The sequence below is a fragment of the Vidua chalybeata genome, chromosome 18, assembly GCF_026979565.1.
Source record: "Vidua chalybeata isolate OUT-0048 chromosome 18, bVidCha1 merged haplotype, whole genome shotgun sequence".
In the NCBI taxonomy this organism is placed as follows: domain Eukaryota; kingdom Metazoa; phylum Chordata; class Aves; order Passeriformes; family Viduidae; genus Vidua; species Vidua chalybeata.
In genome coordinates, this window is record NC_071547.1 from 9,158,199 (window position 1) to 9,175,809 (window position 17,611).

Sequence of the window (17,611 nt, forward strand, 5' to 3'; positions counted from 1 at the left end):
GAAATCTTAGTTATCATTCATATTAGAAGTTTGCCAGTACATCTAGACTGGCAAATTTGTTCTAGTAAAATTTGTTAGAAAAATAAATATTATATACATAACTTGCATTGTTCTCCCAGGAAAACAATAATATTCAAATCATAATTTGAATATTATTGACCTGCTTTAATAAAAATATTTCTACAGTCTTGTTTTGAAATTTTAGCTTTAGCATGCACAAACATCTCAGTTTATAAGATCAGATAGTGGTCAATTTAAAACTTTTAAGTGTTTTGTTTTTAATATATACTCTTTACTTGCAAATGCATAAATCCCTGATATAGTTATGTTGGCAAGGGAATAGAATAAAAAAAAAGTATCTGTGGTAACTGAGTAGTCTAGATAATAGGATAAAAGAACAATAACAAGGTGTACAGGTTTAATCTGCAATTCCATAAAGAAAAAGTAGTTACTATAGAAACTGTCACATTACATGTATCTTTAGCATAGTACTTGATATGTGAGAAAAGGCATCTTCCACACACTAACCAACTGTGGCAGAAATAAAGCACCAACCACCATCATCCTGGCTAGGATGATCATCGTTCACATGCTGTCTACAGAGAGAGCAGCTTTAGGCATTTTCCATTGCTATAACAGAACACCTGCTTTCCTCCAGCTTTGAGGGAGGCACCAGAGTATAGATCAAATGCTGGCAGTGAAGGAATTACAAACATGCAGTACCTGAGTAATGGGACAGGTCTGAGAAGTTTAGGGGCTGTTATCTCAACACCACCATATGGGAGCTTGCTGTTGATTAATGGCAGAGTTAAAAACCAACTTGTCGAGAAATACCTCAGCAGATATGTCTAAGTTTTCTTCAGTCTTACCTTGTCCTGCATCCAGAAATCCTCAATTAGGCCCTTTCAGCATGTATTGATTGCATTATATGTAGCTAAGCTCCCACAGGAATTTAAAGAGAAATAAGTCTCCAAATAGCCTGGACAGGTGATTAAATGCCAAAGTCAAACAGCACAGAAATCCAGTCCTTAGCCCAGGACTCTGAATGTTGTGCTCTGTAAACAGGTAGACTGAATACACAGAAATAACTATAGAAAGTGAATAGTTTGTGTGGAAACATAAAGAGTAATTTTGGGGATGTGTGCAATCTGACTGGATTTCCATTTCCTCTTCTATGTCAGCGAGGTGACCATTTTTCCCCCACCAGAGCAGGCTGGAGTTTGAAGGGAGCAGCATTTGAAGGTGCAGCATCCGACACGGCCTCCTGGGCTCGTTGGCTGCACGAGTTTCACTCAACTTGCCAGTGCTATTCATTAACCAAAAGCCAAAGCCTTGCCTGTTTACTGCTGCTTGCTGCTGGATCAATCAAAATAGATGCATTCATACATGTTTATTTTGAAGACAGTAGTGCTAAAACAAAAATGTGCTCTTAAGTGGAAAATCCCATAGGGATTTTTCTAATCAATTACCCTTTATTATACCATGACAACATGAAAATATTTATATGCACACATGCAATGTTCTTGGTGAATGTATATCTCCAAATGATAGAGGGTAAATTGAGAGGCCACATCTGGTCCGTAATAAAAATATAATAAAAGACATTGTGTATTTCATTCAATCTTCTACCAAACACTCTCTTTTTAACAAGCAATTGTAGATCTGGGTTAGATATTTATAGACAGGTCTGTGATTCTCTCTGCATGAAGAACTGAACAGAACATTTAACAGAGAATAAAAGGGCTGCATTTTTATTTTTAACCATTTTTCTCACGTGGAAGAGTTTAAAATAGCATCATGTACAGATGATTGGGATCTGATATTTATATCTATCTGATATATTGTTGCTTTGTATCAGTGACTGTGAGATGGTGGGGGAAAAATCATGAATGCACCTCCTATCAGGTGGTATCAGCCTGACCTCATTTGGCTTCATCATTTAGGATGAAAATTCACTTTCTACCAGGATTTCACCCTTTTATTTTCTCTCACCCTTCAGGTAACTGGGGGTTTTGCTTAATATCAGCAGTTTACTCTTCCTATGAGAGCAAATCATAGGAGACATTTGAGAATGTGACCCCAGACAATGCATTACATCTAATATCACACTCAACTAAAAAAGAACTTCTTTAAAAAGAAAACAACAACCAAACCCTACAAATGTTGAGTGCTTTACATCCCTCCCTTCACAGTTCTATTATGTCCCTACTGTGTTTGCAGCTCATTGTTTCAGCTGCTACATCAGCAGTTGCTACTGAAGCCAAGCTGAGAAAAACAAGCATTAAATCCAGCAGCTGGAGGAGAGCTGCTTTCCCAGAGCCCTGGAAGATACCTTGGCTTTCCTGTGCAGGAAGCTTTCCACAGTAGTCCTTGCTTATCCTAAGCTTTGGGATGGATCCATGCACTCCTATTCCTTCAGACCCTCCATGGGAAGAAAGCTTGTGAAATAAGAAATAAGATAAAGGAACGTAGTTCTCTGTAAAGAGCCCATTCTTCAAGGCTGCATTATTATGTTATTTTTTAAAAAGGTGAATTAAAGTATTCTTTGTTCATTTGTCACTATTAAGGGCAAAGGAATGGGGAAAAACCCCAAAAAAAAAAACCCTCAAACGCTCACCCAAACTAGGGATCACTTAGTAAACTATACAACAAAGGATCCATGGAGGTTGAACAGAAAAAAATCACTAGAGATCAAAACACAGAGACCTTTGGGAATTACACCCAGGAGATGCAACTAAGGAGTGCCAGGAATTTTTTGAGAAGAAAGCTTTTAACACAAATTGTGCCAGCTTCAGATCTTCTGTTAAAGCGGTCTGAGCAACAGGTTGTTGGTTGTTCTTAGGGTACCCTCATCCCTCCTGCAATCTTCCTGGTTGGGGGTTTTCCACTTCATAAGAATGATTAAATATTCACTGAAAAGTGGCTTGAAAGTAGGTCTCTCCCACTTGAGCACATTGGTAGGCATTTAGTGGAGTTTTAAAATTTTTTGTAATAAAAACAACAAAAAGAAATTTATTGATTTCAAATATATTTAGTTTTGCCACTTATGTTCTTACCAAGTAACAAAGTACCAAATTGGGCCCTCAGAAGGATTATATATCATTTAATAGTTACTTAGAAAAAATGTTTTAACTGGACTTCACATTTTCTTGTGTCCTTTAAGCATGATAATTCCACTTCATGTAAGAACCATAAGATATAACTACAATTTCATCAGGCACTGTTATTTATCTGTTCTATAACCTCCTTGTGTCTGATTAACAGAAATTATTTGGTAGTTAAAAAAAGAAAAAGGGGGACATATTTTTTTTTGTGGACACAAAGGTAATTCTGGGAAGCTATGGAAGAAGAGCTGAGAACATCCAGGTAGCTTTACTATGGGGACTTCAAATGCCAGTCCAGTTCTTAAAAAATCTGTAGCATTGCAGTCAGGACTGAGTAATTGGCTTAGACAATTGTCCACTTATTCAAAATCAGGCCCACAGGTTGTTTTGCATCTACATAAACTCTGAGAGCTTCCCATCTATCTACCTACCCACTTATAGAAAGTACAAAGTAGACACACAAAGTGTGTTCTCTGTTTCTGTTTAAGAGTGTTTTGAATCCTCTGTATATAATGTTCTAATAAATAAGCACATAAGTAGTACTACTGAAGTGCCTATGCTTAATCTGGCATGTTTACAGAAGCTAGACCTAATATTTTAGTTCATTTTGCTGTTGTGACAAACATTTACTGGGGAGGTACTTTAAAAAACAAATCATCCTCAAAGCAGCTCACACCTTGGCAGGTTTGTATTCAATTAGGGTTTTTGAATTTTTCACTGCTTGAAATAAAATATAGGCTAAAAGACACTGGAAAGCACTATTGTAGAGCCTCAGTCAGAACAGAATGCAATTTTCATTGAGTACAGAAAGCAGTTTGCCTTAAGGACATGGCTTCCCATGGAAAACATGGAATCTGCAAAGTAGCAGGTCTGAGTGGAGAGGGGAGGCTCAATCTGCGTTTCCACCCAGCTCCACTCATGCCGTGCAGCCATCTGGGCCTGTGGTTCCAATCAAGATGTGTTTCTTCTGCTCTCATTTCAAACAAAATTGCCAAGCCAGAGCATCTGAAGCAGAAAAGGATTTCACCCACCTGTAGTACTGTGTTGTTCTTTTCAGGAGGTTTTATCTGTTCTCACCAGTCACTTGTGCTCATCTTGGCATCAGTGGAAGCAGTGTGAACTGTAGAATAAAATTGTCTTATTGCAGCTTTGCCAGCAGGCCTGACCAGCAAATAGAAGCAGTGGATTTGCCAGCACTACAATTTCTCCACCTCCTTCTTCTTTGAAATTTCTATCAGGTAGTTTTTAAAATAACATAATATAACATATGACATCATAAAACATATAACATGATATAACATATAACCTATCTCCCACCCTTCTAACAATGGAGAAAATGCAAAAAAGAAGTGCTTACACAATGAGACTGAATTCATGTTCCCATTAATTTCTTTGTGTTTTCTTCTACCAGTATTTGCAGTCTTTCAGTCTGTTCAGTTTTCAGTCTGTGCAATGATTCATATCTTCAAAGCAAGTTTATATTAATTTTCAGGACAAAATTCTTCAGAATCTGACACATCATTAATTCTAGCTATTTGGTTGCTTTAAGCCTCTCATTTTTAATGTTTGACAGTAGTATAATCAAATCTCTATAGGAAATGTTCTCATTCATATATCTCTGTTTCTGATGGATTGCCATTTAATTGTACTATGGAAGTTCAGAGAATACTTTCACCATCTTAATGACATATTTCTCCTAAGGAACAAAAGTGAAAAAAATGTTCTTTAGTGCCTGAGCAGGTGTGGGGTTAATTCACTGGTTACAGAACGTGAACCTTAAAGATAACCAAGATGTTCTAATGGTCACTTGGCTGTGTAATGCCATTTTGTAATGCAGAATTCCAGTTGCAGAGGTATAACTTTCAGGTACAGAAATTTAAGATAGTTGAGAAAACTTTTTCTTGAACTTCATTCATTTTGCTTTAATTATTTAAAAATTATTTGCTCTCTGTCCAAAAGAGGAAAGATTTATTTTTCTTTCAACCTATTTTCTCAGCAGAAGTTCTGAAAACTTGCAATTGTGCATTGCTCTCACATTAGGGGCTTGTAAGACAGTTGGACTTTAAAGTTTCAAACTCTTTTTATTAGTGTAAAATGGCTCTGAATGGTTTCTCAGCTGTTCAACTGACTTGCCTGAAACAAATGTTTGCCTCCCTCTTCCCCATCCACTCCTTCCACCCCAGCCAGCCAGACAATCATCTCTGGAGGAAATGAGCTCTCACACATCTTTACAAACCTCTGTGACAAGGCAGACCTTTCTCCACAGGAATCTCTAAAAATTGCCACAATGGAAGTAATACCCATATGAATGTTTGTCAAACTGATAACGTCACGTTCACCTTGCAGCATCAATTTTTCTGTGACTGAAACTTGCTACAGGAACTGGAAACACTTGATGTACGTGCTTGGTATAAAGTACAAAATCCAAGATTTAAGTCAGTGTTTGTGGATGTGCCAGTCCAGGTTCTCTTCAGAATGTTTTCTGTCAGGCACAGTAAATCCACTGCCTTCTGTGAATGCTGTATGCCACAGTGGGTTCTTGTGGAGGCTGAAATTCATGAGACTTTTATGGTTAAAGGCTGCACTGGTCCCTCTTAGTCTCATCTTAGAACTACACGTGTCCATTACTGACCAGCAGAAAAAAAGGACAAATTCTGACTTGGAAAATCTGAAATGGGATCGCCTCAGTGGCTGAGGCTCAGCTTTTTGGGAGTAGTTATCTTAAGGCTTTAATTTTCTCTACAGTTATTGATCTGAGGACTTTGGCACAAGTAGTGCACATGTCAGATTGTTTTCCTTCCTCCATGTATTTTGGCAAAGTCTTCCCTGTAGAGGAAATTAATAAATTTCAGGATGACATTTCCTTCTTCATCTAAAAGAGCAAGGAAAAAAATCCCAAATCTCTGGGTGAATTCTTACATTTTTTTTTCTTTGATTTTTATTATTTTTAGAAAATGATAAAGATATTTTGTCAGAGAAATAAAATCCAAGCAATTTCCCAATTTGTGTGATCAGTGTGCATGGAAGATCAGTGAAATGCATGCTGTGTGTGTGTGCACATGCATTCACACATTTGGGTACCTAGGATGACTGTCAGGGTGTCTGTAGATGAAGTTACACATTTAGAAAACTTATAGAAATTTACTTAAAAGGGAGGTGCAAGCACCTGGAGTTCAGAAGGGCTAAATAAAACCCCTGCAAAAGATAGCACAGCTTATCCTGCAACTTACAGGAAGACTATCAACAACTTGAGCTAGGAAAAAAAATATTTCACCTTCATTTGGATTGTTTGCTTTCTTGTATATGATAACAAGTCAATAGAGTTTCAGTAAAAGAAGGAAAAATGGCTTTCATTGTGGAGACTGCTTTCAGATTCCATATGAATGAGCAGCAATTCACAGTTGCTGGATTGTGCACTATCACAACAGAGAACACATTTCATTATTTCCACCTTTGTGTTTTGGGGGATTTCCCACTGAAGGATCTGACACTGCCCTCAGTCAGAATGAGGGGACTTGTCTGGGTCAGTTATTGTTCTTGGACTGTAGATAGTTCTTGTACAAAAACAGAAGCCAGGTTTTATTTCTTATTTTAGAAAATTCCTATGTGAAACACAAGTCTATTCTATCTAATTCATCCCCTGAGTTTTTAGAGATTTGATAAAATACATTCTGTAGACTAAAATTGTTTAATTCTTTAGATATTATTCCTCTTTTCATTGGCCATGAATGATTTAAATAATTGAACCCACTCCTTTCAAGCAGGTGGTCACAGCCAGTCTTAATTACTATCAAAATAACTTTTTTTTTTTTAAGTAACCTGTTTCTTGGATTTCTAAATTATACCAGAGAAGCTAATGCAGATATATCAGATGTAGTTTCTATGTTAATTTTTTCAGTGGTGCTTTGATATTACAATTGCCCACACTCAAAAGCAAAGTTTCTAAAAACAAAAACAAGATATGCAGGAATCTTTTTCATTATTTACTGAGGCTTAGGAACCTCGTGTTTATCAGACCAATCTTTCCTGTTCCTTGTTAATGCTGGAAACATTTTGGGTTTTTAAATCATCCCCAGAGGCAGCCACATTATGTGTTCTTGCAGGGTACTGCTGACTTTTTAATGTTTCTATAACCTTAATTTCTGTCATATCTTTCATTCAGACAGCATCCCAAAATCCTGAGTATTGGAAAAATTCTCAGTGGCTTCCAAAGCAGACCACATAATGCTTTTATAAAGCTTATAAAGTTTTATAAAGCTTTTGTATTTTTAATGAAGATCTGGCAGACACTGCTGTTGAGGTTGTGATTTTGTACCTGGTGAATCCCTAGGGCTCTCATAAGATAAATGCCCCCAGCCAATGGTGCCATTTGAAATGGTTTGATACAGAATTGTTTACTATTTCTAGTCTGATCCAATCTCTGCAGTGTTTTCCTCAGCTCTCTTAATATCCCAGTAGCTCTTCAGTTCATGTAAACAGAGATTTCCCACCCCTCAGTCCTTTCAGATAAGAAATAGCCTCTGTCTCTAGACACAGCCATCCTTTGGGACACTGCTGTTTGTTCCTGTTAATTGTCATGGAGAGACAGGGAACTATTCTTGCAAAGAAGAGCAAAATATTCTGATTTTCAGAGAGGTCAAGAGAATTATCCTCTTCAGATAGGAGTCTTGGTGAGGCTGATGGGTTCTAGGCAGGTGAGCTGTAGTTCATTGAATGTGGTCTGCCTCCTGCTCCAAACTCACCAGAAAGTTCAGCCCAGTTTTATAGTATTTCTAGTGTTATATTCAGTCTTCTCCCTGACACAGCCATAATGCTGGAAGCACTGAGAATCAAAATGCTGAATCTTAACATTAAATAAGCTACTACAAGGTTCATAAACTGTGCTCTTGTGACAGGTGACTCAGAGCTCTTCCCAAAATAAATTATATTTTTTTCCATTTAAACAGTAGTGAGCAAGGAGTTGTTAAGGAAGGTGTGCAGGGGCAGCATCCCCTCTGCTCATCTTGTCACTCAAAGTATCACTCTTGGCACCAAGGAAGCATCACCCAAGCACTGTTAGCCAGTGTCTGTGATGCATGGTGGCTCACAAGGGTAATGAACCCTTTCTTCCCTCTGCAATGGTGATAAACTATTGCAGGGCAAGCAAGAGAGCTGCTGCTCTGGGAGTTTAGTCAGGATCACTTGGCTCCTCAGTCAGTGAGCTCCCCCCAGGGCTGTGCCAGCTGGCTGTGATGCCAGGCAGCAGATTCCCTTCCCATGGCTCTGCTTTGCTTTTCCTGTGTGTCCCTTCCTAAGCACAAATGCCTTTACTGAGCACTTCAAATACTTGTGTGACCATTGCAGAGACACATCCAAGGTGCCAACTAAGATTCATATTCCAGAGAATCTGTGTTTCCATATTATTTTTCTATTTTCTATTTCACCAATCATCACTTTGTGACCATGCATAAGGCACATGCTTCAGATGAGACCATTTTAAGTTGACAACCAGCATTTTTAAGGAAAAGGATTTGCAATGTGATTTGATTTATGTAATTGAAAACCAAAACAAAACACCATTCTTATGTACTGTAAATAACTCCATCTTCTACTAAATTTAACTTGTTTACATGCCCTGCAGCCATACTGAGAGAAAAGAATAAATGGCAACTCCTCTTTGGGCCTATTTGAAAAAAAATCAGGAAAGGGAGGATGAGAGTGGCCAGACAGTTATGAGAAGGAAGAGATGAGTGCCCAGATAAAAAGCAGCCCAAGGGAAGATTAAAAGTTCTCAGAAAAACAGATCAATAATGACGCTAACTATGCAGCTGCAAATGCAACTATTTGCATTTTGAAAAATTTTTCCCAACTACTTCACTGGGCTCAGGGCACCTGGAACACTCTCTGCAATAGACAAACCCCTTTGAAAGGGCAGTATTTTAATGAAAAAGTCGATATCCTGAGGATGCCACTGTATTTTTCAGTACAGGACTAATCGAAACTCCAGCTTGCCTTCCCCTCCTATTGCTCACCCTCTAAGATCCAAGGCCCTGAGACTGCTCTCATTTACAAGTGACTCCCAAACAACTTGCCACTGGTTTTGCCTCCTCCCTTTCCCTCCGTAGACCTTTCAACCTGTGGTTCCCCTGAGAAAACCATGACGAATTTCCACATGGAAATTTCAGTCTCAGTGTTAGGTAGTCTCTTTTTGTTGTTGTTGATGGCCTTTCCTCTCCACCCTCTTTCTCTTCACCACACTGAGACTTTTGACAAGGTCAAACAATTAATCTTTCTTTCTATATTTATATCGGGGAAGCTCCCTCTAGTAGCACAATAGCATTTGAGCTCAGACAGCTTGACAAAAAAACAGTAGACAAGAAAGCTCCTGGTACAGAGACCCAGCCTGGTAAAACAAAATCAATTAAAAAAAAAACATTAGAACATCCCAAGTGTTCAGACAAAATGAGCACCAGTAGCTCCAGAATAAATCCTGCTTAATGGCTGCACAAAATCAAAGCTGCTCTAGACAACATGGTACATTATCTCAGCAGCTTATGGGCACAGACACAAAGTGTTGGGTTTCACACCCAGGACTGCAGCGCCATAGCAAAGGCCAGCACCAAAAGAAGACATAAAGTGCAATGAATGAGGGATGACTGAGGCAAAGAAAGACAATAAACATTCACTGGAAGGAATAAAGCCAAGGGCCAGTGAAAGCAGCCCTGGCTGAATGAATGTATTGGTGGACTACATTAAAGATAATTGAAACACCCAGACAGAAAGAAGTGAAACCTGAATGCTGGTTATACTTCCTGGCTGCATGATGATGCAGTGATCAAGAGAATTGAGAGAACTTAGCAAGGAAGTCCTGAAAAAGAGGGAATTGCAGCAAAGTGAAAATGAAACTTAACATGATGGGTTAAAAATGGCTAGTAAGTATTTGAAAGCAAGTACAAAAAACAGGAAAGAGCCAAGTACATCTCCCAGCACGAGGGAGACAGAGGGGATGCTACAGCAGCAGTTGTTACAGACAGATGGAAAGTTAAGTTAAATCAAGCAGTGGTTTCTCTGGGCTCAAACCAGAGTGTATCTGCACTGTGCAAAAAGGGTTTGCTTATGGACTGTGCAAGGAACACTGGGATCCACGTGAGTTAAAGCTACACACAGGTGCTTGCAACAGGCAGTGTGAGCCTAAGTCTGTCACATCTGATTTATTGCTCTTCCTCTAGAACTGTACCTCCCAAACTGAGATTCTGTACTGATTTCCACCCAGAATTTAGAAGTGCATTTGATGACTGTGAGCAGTCTGGAGATCCCAGTTTCATGCACTCAGACCATACAGTTTCTTTTCATTAAAAACTTCAGGAGGAGTTTAAAAAGCTGCATTTGAAAAATCTTGTATTTCACAAGACATTTCAAAAGACTGTTGGGAAGTGTGGCTAAAGGAATTCTGAATATGATTTAACTGCTTTAGTTTGCTTCCTTGGGAGCAGTTCACGGGTGGGTTCCCTACTGCCTGGCATTCCATAAGGCATGAGGAATTCCCAGATATATTCCTGCTGTCTAACCTGCCAAAACCTTTCTATACCTATAATGTACAATCCAAACCCCAGCAATCCTTGTCAGGAGGGTTGATGCTGGTCATGGACGAGCTGGGCCTCCTTCCCAGGGACCCTCCAACAGAGTCCTTTGCAGAGCAGTAGTGCAGGTGTCCTTTATCACATCCTTCTGCAGGGACAGTATAAATGGGCTGGAGTTACTCTTTGACAAATTTCTTTTGTTCCTCCAGGGAACAATATAGGGTTGGTTGGGTTTTTTTTCATAGTGAAAGCACCAACTCCCCTGTGTAGTGACACACAGAGCCACAGCTTCAAAGAATATTATTTCACTTTCCTTTCCTGCTTTGCCTTTCTGGCACAAGGAGAAATCCTTGTTTGTAAAATGCTGTTAGCCTTCAATGTGAATTGTCTTGGAATTGATTTCCCTTATTTATTTGAATTCTAACAGAAACTGACCTCCAAATTTAGCACAGGTAGTAGAGCTGTAATATCACCCCAAGGCATTTCTTTGCTTTGGCATTATAAAGTGGATCCTAATAAGTCAGTGCTATAAGAAGTTATTCAGTATTAGCAAAGCCTCAGAAATATATGCAACAGAATAACCTCTAGATTAGAATCCTATTTTTTCACCCAATTATCAAGGTGAGGGATTTCTCTTATGCACTACCAAGGGCCATTAAAATGTCTTTCCCACTTGTCTCTGCTGTGGAGATTCATTTGAAACTACCTTGATGACTCTTATCCACAAAACTTCCTTATCTAACCATATATGAATCACTTTGAAAGGAGCCACATTTCTCATAGCAACCAAAGAATCAGTCTTAGCAACAAGACAAGCTGGAGAATTTTGTTTTCATGTAGTTACTTGTGGACAGTACATTCTGCTTTCCCCTGGCATTGCTGTTGCAGTGTTGACTTAGTAAAGGGTGAGAAATGGTACAAATCAGACTCTTGCTCATAGCAAAGACATCACTGGCAGGGCAATTTATGATCTCTCTGCCTTTGATGTTATATTTTAGGAGCCAGTGCAAGAGTACTGACTGCTGGAAAGTTCAGAATTTAAATTTTTGCCTTGACAGAACTACTACAAAGAAATGTGTGAGGAAGCTGACAGTTCCCAAAATCTTGACTTCCCCTCACCAGAAACCACCATGGAGAATAAAAGAACAGGCTCTAAAGGACAACATCTCTCCCTCTCTTAGCATCTGTTCACGTTGAGAACAGTTAGAAAGGCTGCATAGAAGGTGACTTTGTAATGTATATATATTTCCTATATTTTCCTTGCAAGGATAATTTTGGGAGAAATATTACAGAGAAACTGGGAACATAAAGCAATTGTCATGTTGGTTATTACCTGATATTGATTTCTTTAGAGGAGTTTTGGGGAAGCTTCCCAAAGAAGCAGTGCTGAGATGACATTTATAAACAGGGGAGTGTTGGAGTAGTTTCCATCTCTCAGTCCCACTTCTGTGTAAGGAAATGAGTTCCTACATGTATTTTGATCCTTTGAAGAAATTCCAGGTGCAGGTAGCAATAGTGACAGCACTCAGCTCTCACCCCTGTTCCTTCCTGCACCCTCTGCAGGGGCTGGTGGTGTCCTGCAGGCTGGTTTGATTCCCCCACTGGTCCTGAAGTTGCAGACAGAGTTGGAAGAGATCCAGGAGCTAATCCTTGGAACACTCTCCAACTGTCTCCGTGTGGAGGTTTCTGCAGCCCTGGCAGCTGGTGCCGTTCCTGTGCTGAAGGAAAAGCTCTCACACCCCTCCACAGCCATCAGGAGCAAAGCAGCCTGGGTCCTCTTAGAAATCAGGTAAAGAAACCTCTCTAATGTTTAAGTCCAAGAAAGAACTAATTCTTGCAGGAATAAATTCAGGAGTAAATTCAGAACTAATTCAGGAGTAAATAAATGCCATTCATTTACAACTGTGTTCCACTACACACTGAAGCTGCCACATTTCACATGTAAAGCACTATCAGCCTGAATGCACACATGGGTAAAACAAAATGGGACACTTGGAGCTTTAAAAATTCCTAACTGCTATAAATCACTGAAGAAAGCAGATGCTGATCAGTCATTCCTTCTCCTTCTGTTTGTTTTCAGTATTGGCAATGGAATCAGGATTTTTTCCTGGTACAGCACTGCTAGGAAAAAAATTCTTACATGAAAAATCTTGTAGAAACAGGATTCTGACCACTATGGAGGTAGAGAGAATCTCCCTTATGTTTTTGGAAAAGTGCTGTCTCTCAGAAAATTAGAGAGCCTTGGAAACTTTCACTGTGATTGAAGACAGAAATAGTTTTCTGCCACAGGCTGCCACATACATTAGTGATGGATCAGAAAAAGCAATCTTTATATTGAATTTGTGTATCAGAGAATGGATGAAAGGAATAACTTAGGTCCACTGTACTGCAATCAGAAAATATAATAAGTGTTCAACAGATGTCTAATTTAAAAAGGTCTGCAGTTGATACAGTTTACATATCAACTGGCACTACACATTTCCTCATGTCCTATAATAAAGAGAGGTATTAGAGGAAAAGGGTATCATTAACATGAGTCATAGAAAGAAAGAAAAATGCAACTGAAATATGGATATGAGCTACGTTCTAGGTCCCTGCAATGGCTGGGCCACATTAAATGTTCTCATTAGAGAGGCTGGAAAGAGAGAGAGAAAAGTGATCTGGGAGAAGAATTCATTTTAGGCCTCTGGTTTAGCAGGTTTTTAAATGTCTAGAGGCTTCACTAGCCAGGTTTGTAACTCCATTGCAATTAGGAGCAGCAACATCCTTAATCCTACATCCCGTTACGTGCAGCTGCCCATCAGTGTCCGGTGTACCATAGAAAGCTTTTTAAAAAATCCAGATATTACCTAAAAATAACCTCAACTCTTAGGGGCAGGTCGGTGTGGTAGCTCAGGCCTGTGGCAGCAGGAGGGTTCAGCAGCCACGGGCACAGCCATCCATCCCCTCGGGTGCCTCGGGGGCAGGACGGTCCCTCCAGGGGGGCACAGCAGGTGGGACAGTGCTGCTGGCACCGGGATGGTGGCCGGGGGGGCTGCACGGCAGCAGGCTCAGTTCAAGGACTCAGCTTAACCATCTTCTCTCCACAGTTCTCATGCTGAGGGGAAAATCGCGGTGTGCAAAGAAGAGGTGATTCCTGTGCTGGTGAGCCTGCTGGAAGACACACAGCCCGAAGTTCGAGTGAACTCAACGGGAGCGCTGATGTTTGCTCTTGTTACACCTCAGGGTGAGAAACAGAGGCAATTCTGTTGGGGTACCTCCTGGAAATCCAGTTCTAGGGCAACTAAGTAACAAAACATTTGCCCTCACTACTCCCCAAATCCTCAGTTTGTGACAGTATTAATGCACGTCTAGAAACTCTAAGACTGGGACGTTTCTTTATAACTGTCTTTAGCAACTATTGTTGCTTCGTCACAGTGCCTAGGGGGGACAGGCTATTTCACATTTCATTCCCCTAAGTAGGTCAAGAAGTTATTTATCTACTTCACCTGCATAATTTCCCTGCAGAGGGGGAACATTTTCCACTCAAATCCAGACCACACAGACATCCAGAAACCTGGAGCTACAGTGAGTGAATCACCAGTGCTCAGCAGAGGAGCGCTGCTCTCTGGAAACATTCTGGGATTAGAGGCAGCTCCTCTCTCACAGCTGGGAGAGCAATGAATATTAATAAGGTCTGTAGCTCTCCCAAGTAACTTACATGACACAGAAAATACTAACTGCTAAATTTCCAGTGTGATGAATGAGTAATTAGACATAAAAGACTCAATAACAGCAGTTGTGTTCCAGTCCTCCTCTGCAAACCTTCCTCGGGCTTCCAAAGACAACTCAGGAGTGCATCTCAGTCTTTGAAGTGTTTTTAAAAATGAAAGACTGGAGGATGTTCTTAAGGGCATCTAGCAAACCCCCCCTCCTCACCCCCTCCAAAACATAGTTTATTCTATAATTTAATGCCTCATGTATTTTTGGATAATTTGTTGCAAATGAAATACTAATGTGCAAGGCAGATAAAGTTAACCATGAAAGATCTTTTTCCTTAAACAGCTGGGAGCCAACCTTGGTCTCTGCAAGAAGAGCATGTTCTGCCTCTGTGCACTGCATCTCCAGGGCTGTTCAGAGCCATAGCCAGGCAGGGAATGGAACGTGTCAGTCCAAAAGGATGATGATTAGATGTCATTACACATTTCAAAGCCAGTTTCTTTCCCTACAGGGAGATCCTCAGCCATGGGTGCTGAAGCCATTCCACCTTTACTGACGTTGGTTGCTGAGGAAACCAGCAAAGCGCGTTTGAATGCAATCAAAACCCTCACCCTGCTGGCTGAGCTGCCAGAGGGCCGCCAGACACTGCTGGATCACAGGGACACATTTCAGAGGTGTCTGGATGATCCCAGCGAGGCCGTGCAAAGAGCTGCCGAAATCGCCATCACCGTGATCGACTGGAAACCCTTCTGCAGCCGCGATCTTTTCTAGAGATCTATTGCCCTCTGTTGTTGTCTGGCTGTAAAAGGTACATGATTACATGAGACCTTCAACACCAGAGCTCCCTTCCTTACTTTGTATCAGTTTCTCCTGAAAAGTTATTTGGCAAGTTTCACATCTATATTGCAGGTCACAAGCAGAAAAATGGAGAAGAAAAGTTAGGAAGTGTGGAATTATCCACTAGGAGTTATTGCCCACATTACCAAGGTTTTCCTATCATACAAGACACCAACCCTTTTTGTTTTCTTCATAATGTTCTCTCTCTTTTTTTTTTTTTTTAACCTCAGCCTATCAAACACTTATCAATAATTAATTATACTGGAAAGGTTCACAATTAACCCCTCCATCAATCTTGTCTGTACTGACAAATTGATCTAACAACAGGAATTCACATGAATTTTGCTGCAAACGTTTGTTGAACATGGGATTAAGACCAAAGTCAGAAAGCCTTTACAAGTGTAGCCCTTGCTAAAGCTGAGTTGGAGCCTCTCCAGTAGGAGAGCAGAACAGCCCTGGCCATTCTCAGCCACCAAGGATGTGACAGGGTGGCTGGCGCAGCTTCACAGCAAGTGCCATTTGTTTTCACTTGGGTTTTGTTCTCACATGGGACTTTTATATTCAGAATTGTAGCTACAAAGAAGCTGCATCAGGTCTATAAAAGGGGTTATTTGTCAGGACTGCTTTTCCTTTCAAAGCCACGGTCACACTGCAAACTGCATTACCCTTACACACAGGATAAACTCTTCCTGTAGGAGTGACTACAGTTAAAATGTTTCTCTTCCATAATGTAACCAAAGGGTGAATTTCCTCTCTATAAAGATGTGATTTAAAAGCATTGAGTCAGTTGGATTCATTCCCTCCAGGCAGGATCTTGGAAGAACTCTGCCTTTTAAACACATAAGGCACTCATACGTAATACATATTGGTGCCAGAGTGCATCCAACTCAATAAGAGAAGCCAGGCAGCTTTAATAACATGCTAAAGGACTAGAGCAGCACAGTGTAGGCTCAGTTGCCCTAGAGAACTGCAGGAAAATCTGGTAACAATCATCATTTTAACCCAGCTCCAACTTTGTCACAGCCTTCCCTGATAATTCAGGTATCACCCTTCAGTGAGTTCCCAAAATAATTAGCTTGTTCAGATGCAGAAATAAGACCATCCACAGTGAACTGCTCTGACTAGAAGAAATTGACTTGGACCTTAAATAGTGCATTCCAAGTATCTGCCTGATCAATGCTTTAAAGACAATATAAACTGTTCCCAAAAAAGCCTCTACATGGATCAGCATTCTCATCTTACACACACAGTACAGAAATGGAACGAAGCCTCAGGTGAACTCTGAGATACGGACACTACTGGGGCCCTCCCACATGTCAGCTTTTGTCTCAGCAATTCTTTGGCACTGTTAACACCTGACAACATGAAATCATCACACTGCAAACACGACAAGAATTCCCTTGGGCTGTACTGACCATGTGCTGCCTCTGCAAAAGCCTAAATTTAAAGTCTGTGTATGGAACAGGCACTGTTAACCACTGTTAGCTGGGGTTTTGTACTTACAAAGCTGCATTATTGACAAAAAGGTGGTTGCAGATATAATAATAAAAAGTCACAGGCTGTGCTGAGGGCTAATTCCCTGCTTTGGGATGAGAGACAAGAGTCCCCATTTCATGAGGCTGGGAATTAATTAGCACTGTAGGTGTCAGTAAAACAATTGGCTGGATCAAAGAACAGCTGATGAACACTTTCCCTGGACTCCATAATAAAGCTGCCATGGACTTGGTCACAAAAATACTGAAGATCTTTTTGAATTGCTTCATACACATTACAAATACTTAAATTAACATCTCAGGATCTGGCACCCCACACCCTAATTAAACTCACTCTTTCAGAGGAAATGCTGTGTGTACAGCAAGTCTCTGGTTTTAGCACTTGCCCTCCCCGGTGCTCTATGCTCCGATGGCTTCAGCACCAAGGCAGATTTTTAACATCAATGAAATCAATTTGCCTTTGTAGCTTGAAGCCAATAAATATTAAGGCCCAGATATAATTAATATGGACCCAGCTCAATACTGGAATTAACTGGAATTAACGACACAGACTGAGTTTTCAAACCAGTTGCCCAGCAGTCCTCAGCAGCACCAGAAGACAAGACAGCTGCATCCATGGGAAACAAGACTTCCCTGTGGAGTCTTGTGTCCCACCCAGGCAGAGGTCACATTGAATTTTTTCTAACAGTTTCCAGAAGGTTACAAATGTTATGGCTCTTTGTTCTTGCAACTACAGACTCATTTCCACTGTCCCTACATGCTTTCAGAAGGCTAAGGGGTGGAGATCATCCTGTCCTGCTCTGGAAGATGGCAGCTTTTAATTCCATCTCTTCATGTTTCAAAGCAGGGAGTATATTTGTTTCCCACCACTACCTTTTTTATTAAAAAAAATATAAAAAATCATATAGTGAGAGATTTG

At 40.3% G+C, this 17,611-nt stretch overlaps 1 protein-coding gene across 1 annotated transcript in view; it reads left to right on the top strand.

Annotated features, from left to right (window-relative positions):
- RSPH14 (radial spoke head 14 homolog) overlaps positions 1-15,977 on the top strand; it is a 73,234-nt gene extending 57,257 nt beyond the window's left edge. Inside the window, exons 5-7 of the mRNA XM_053959396.1 lie at positions 12,227-12,452; positions 13,753-13,889; positions 14,874-15,977. Of these exons, the coding sequence (XP_053815371.1) occupies positions 12,227-12,452; positions 13,753-13,889; positions 14,874-15,133 (623 nt within the window). The 3' untranslated portion in view covers positions 15,134-15,977. The remainder of the gene's footprint in view (positions 1-12,226; positions 12,453-13,752; positions 13,890-14,873) is intronic.
- Positions 15,978-17,611: the final 1,634 nt, after the last annotated feature.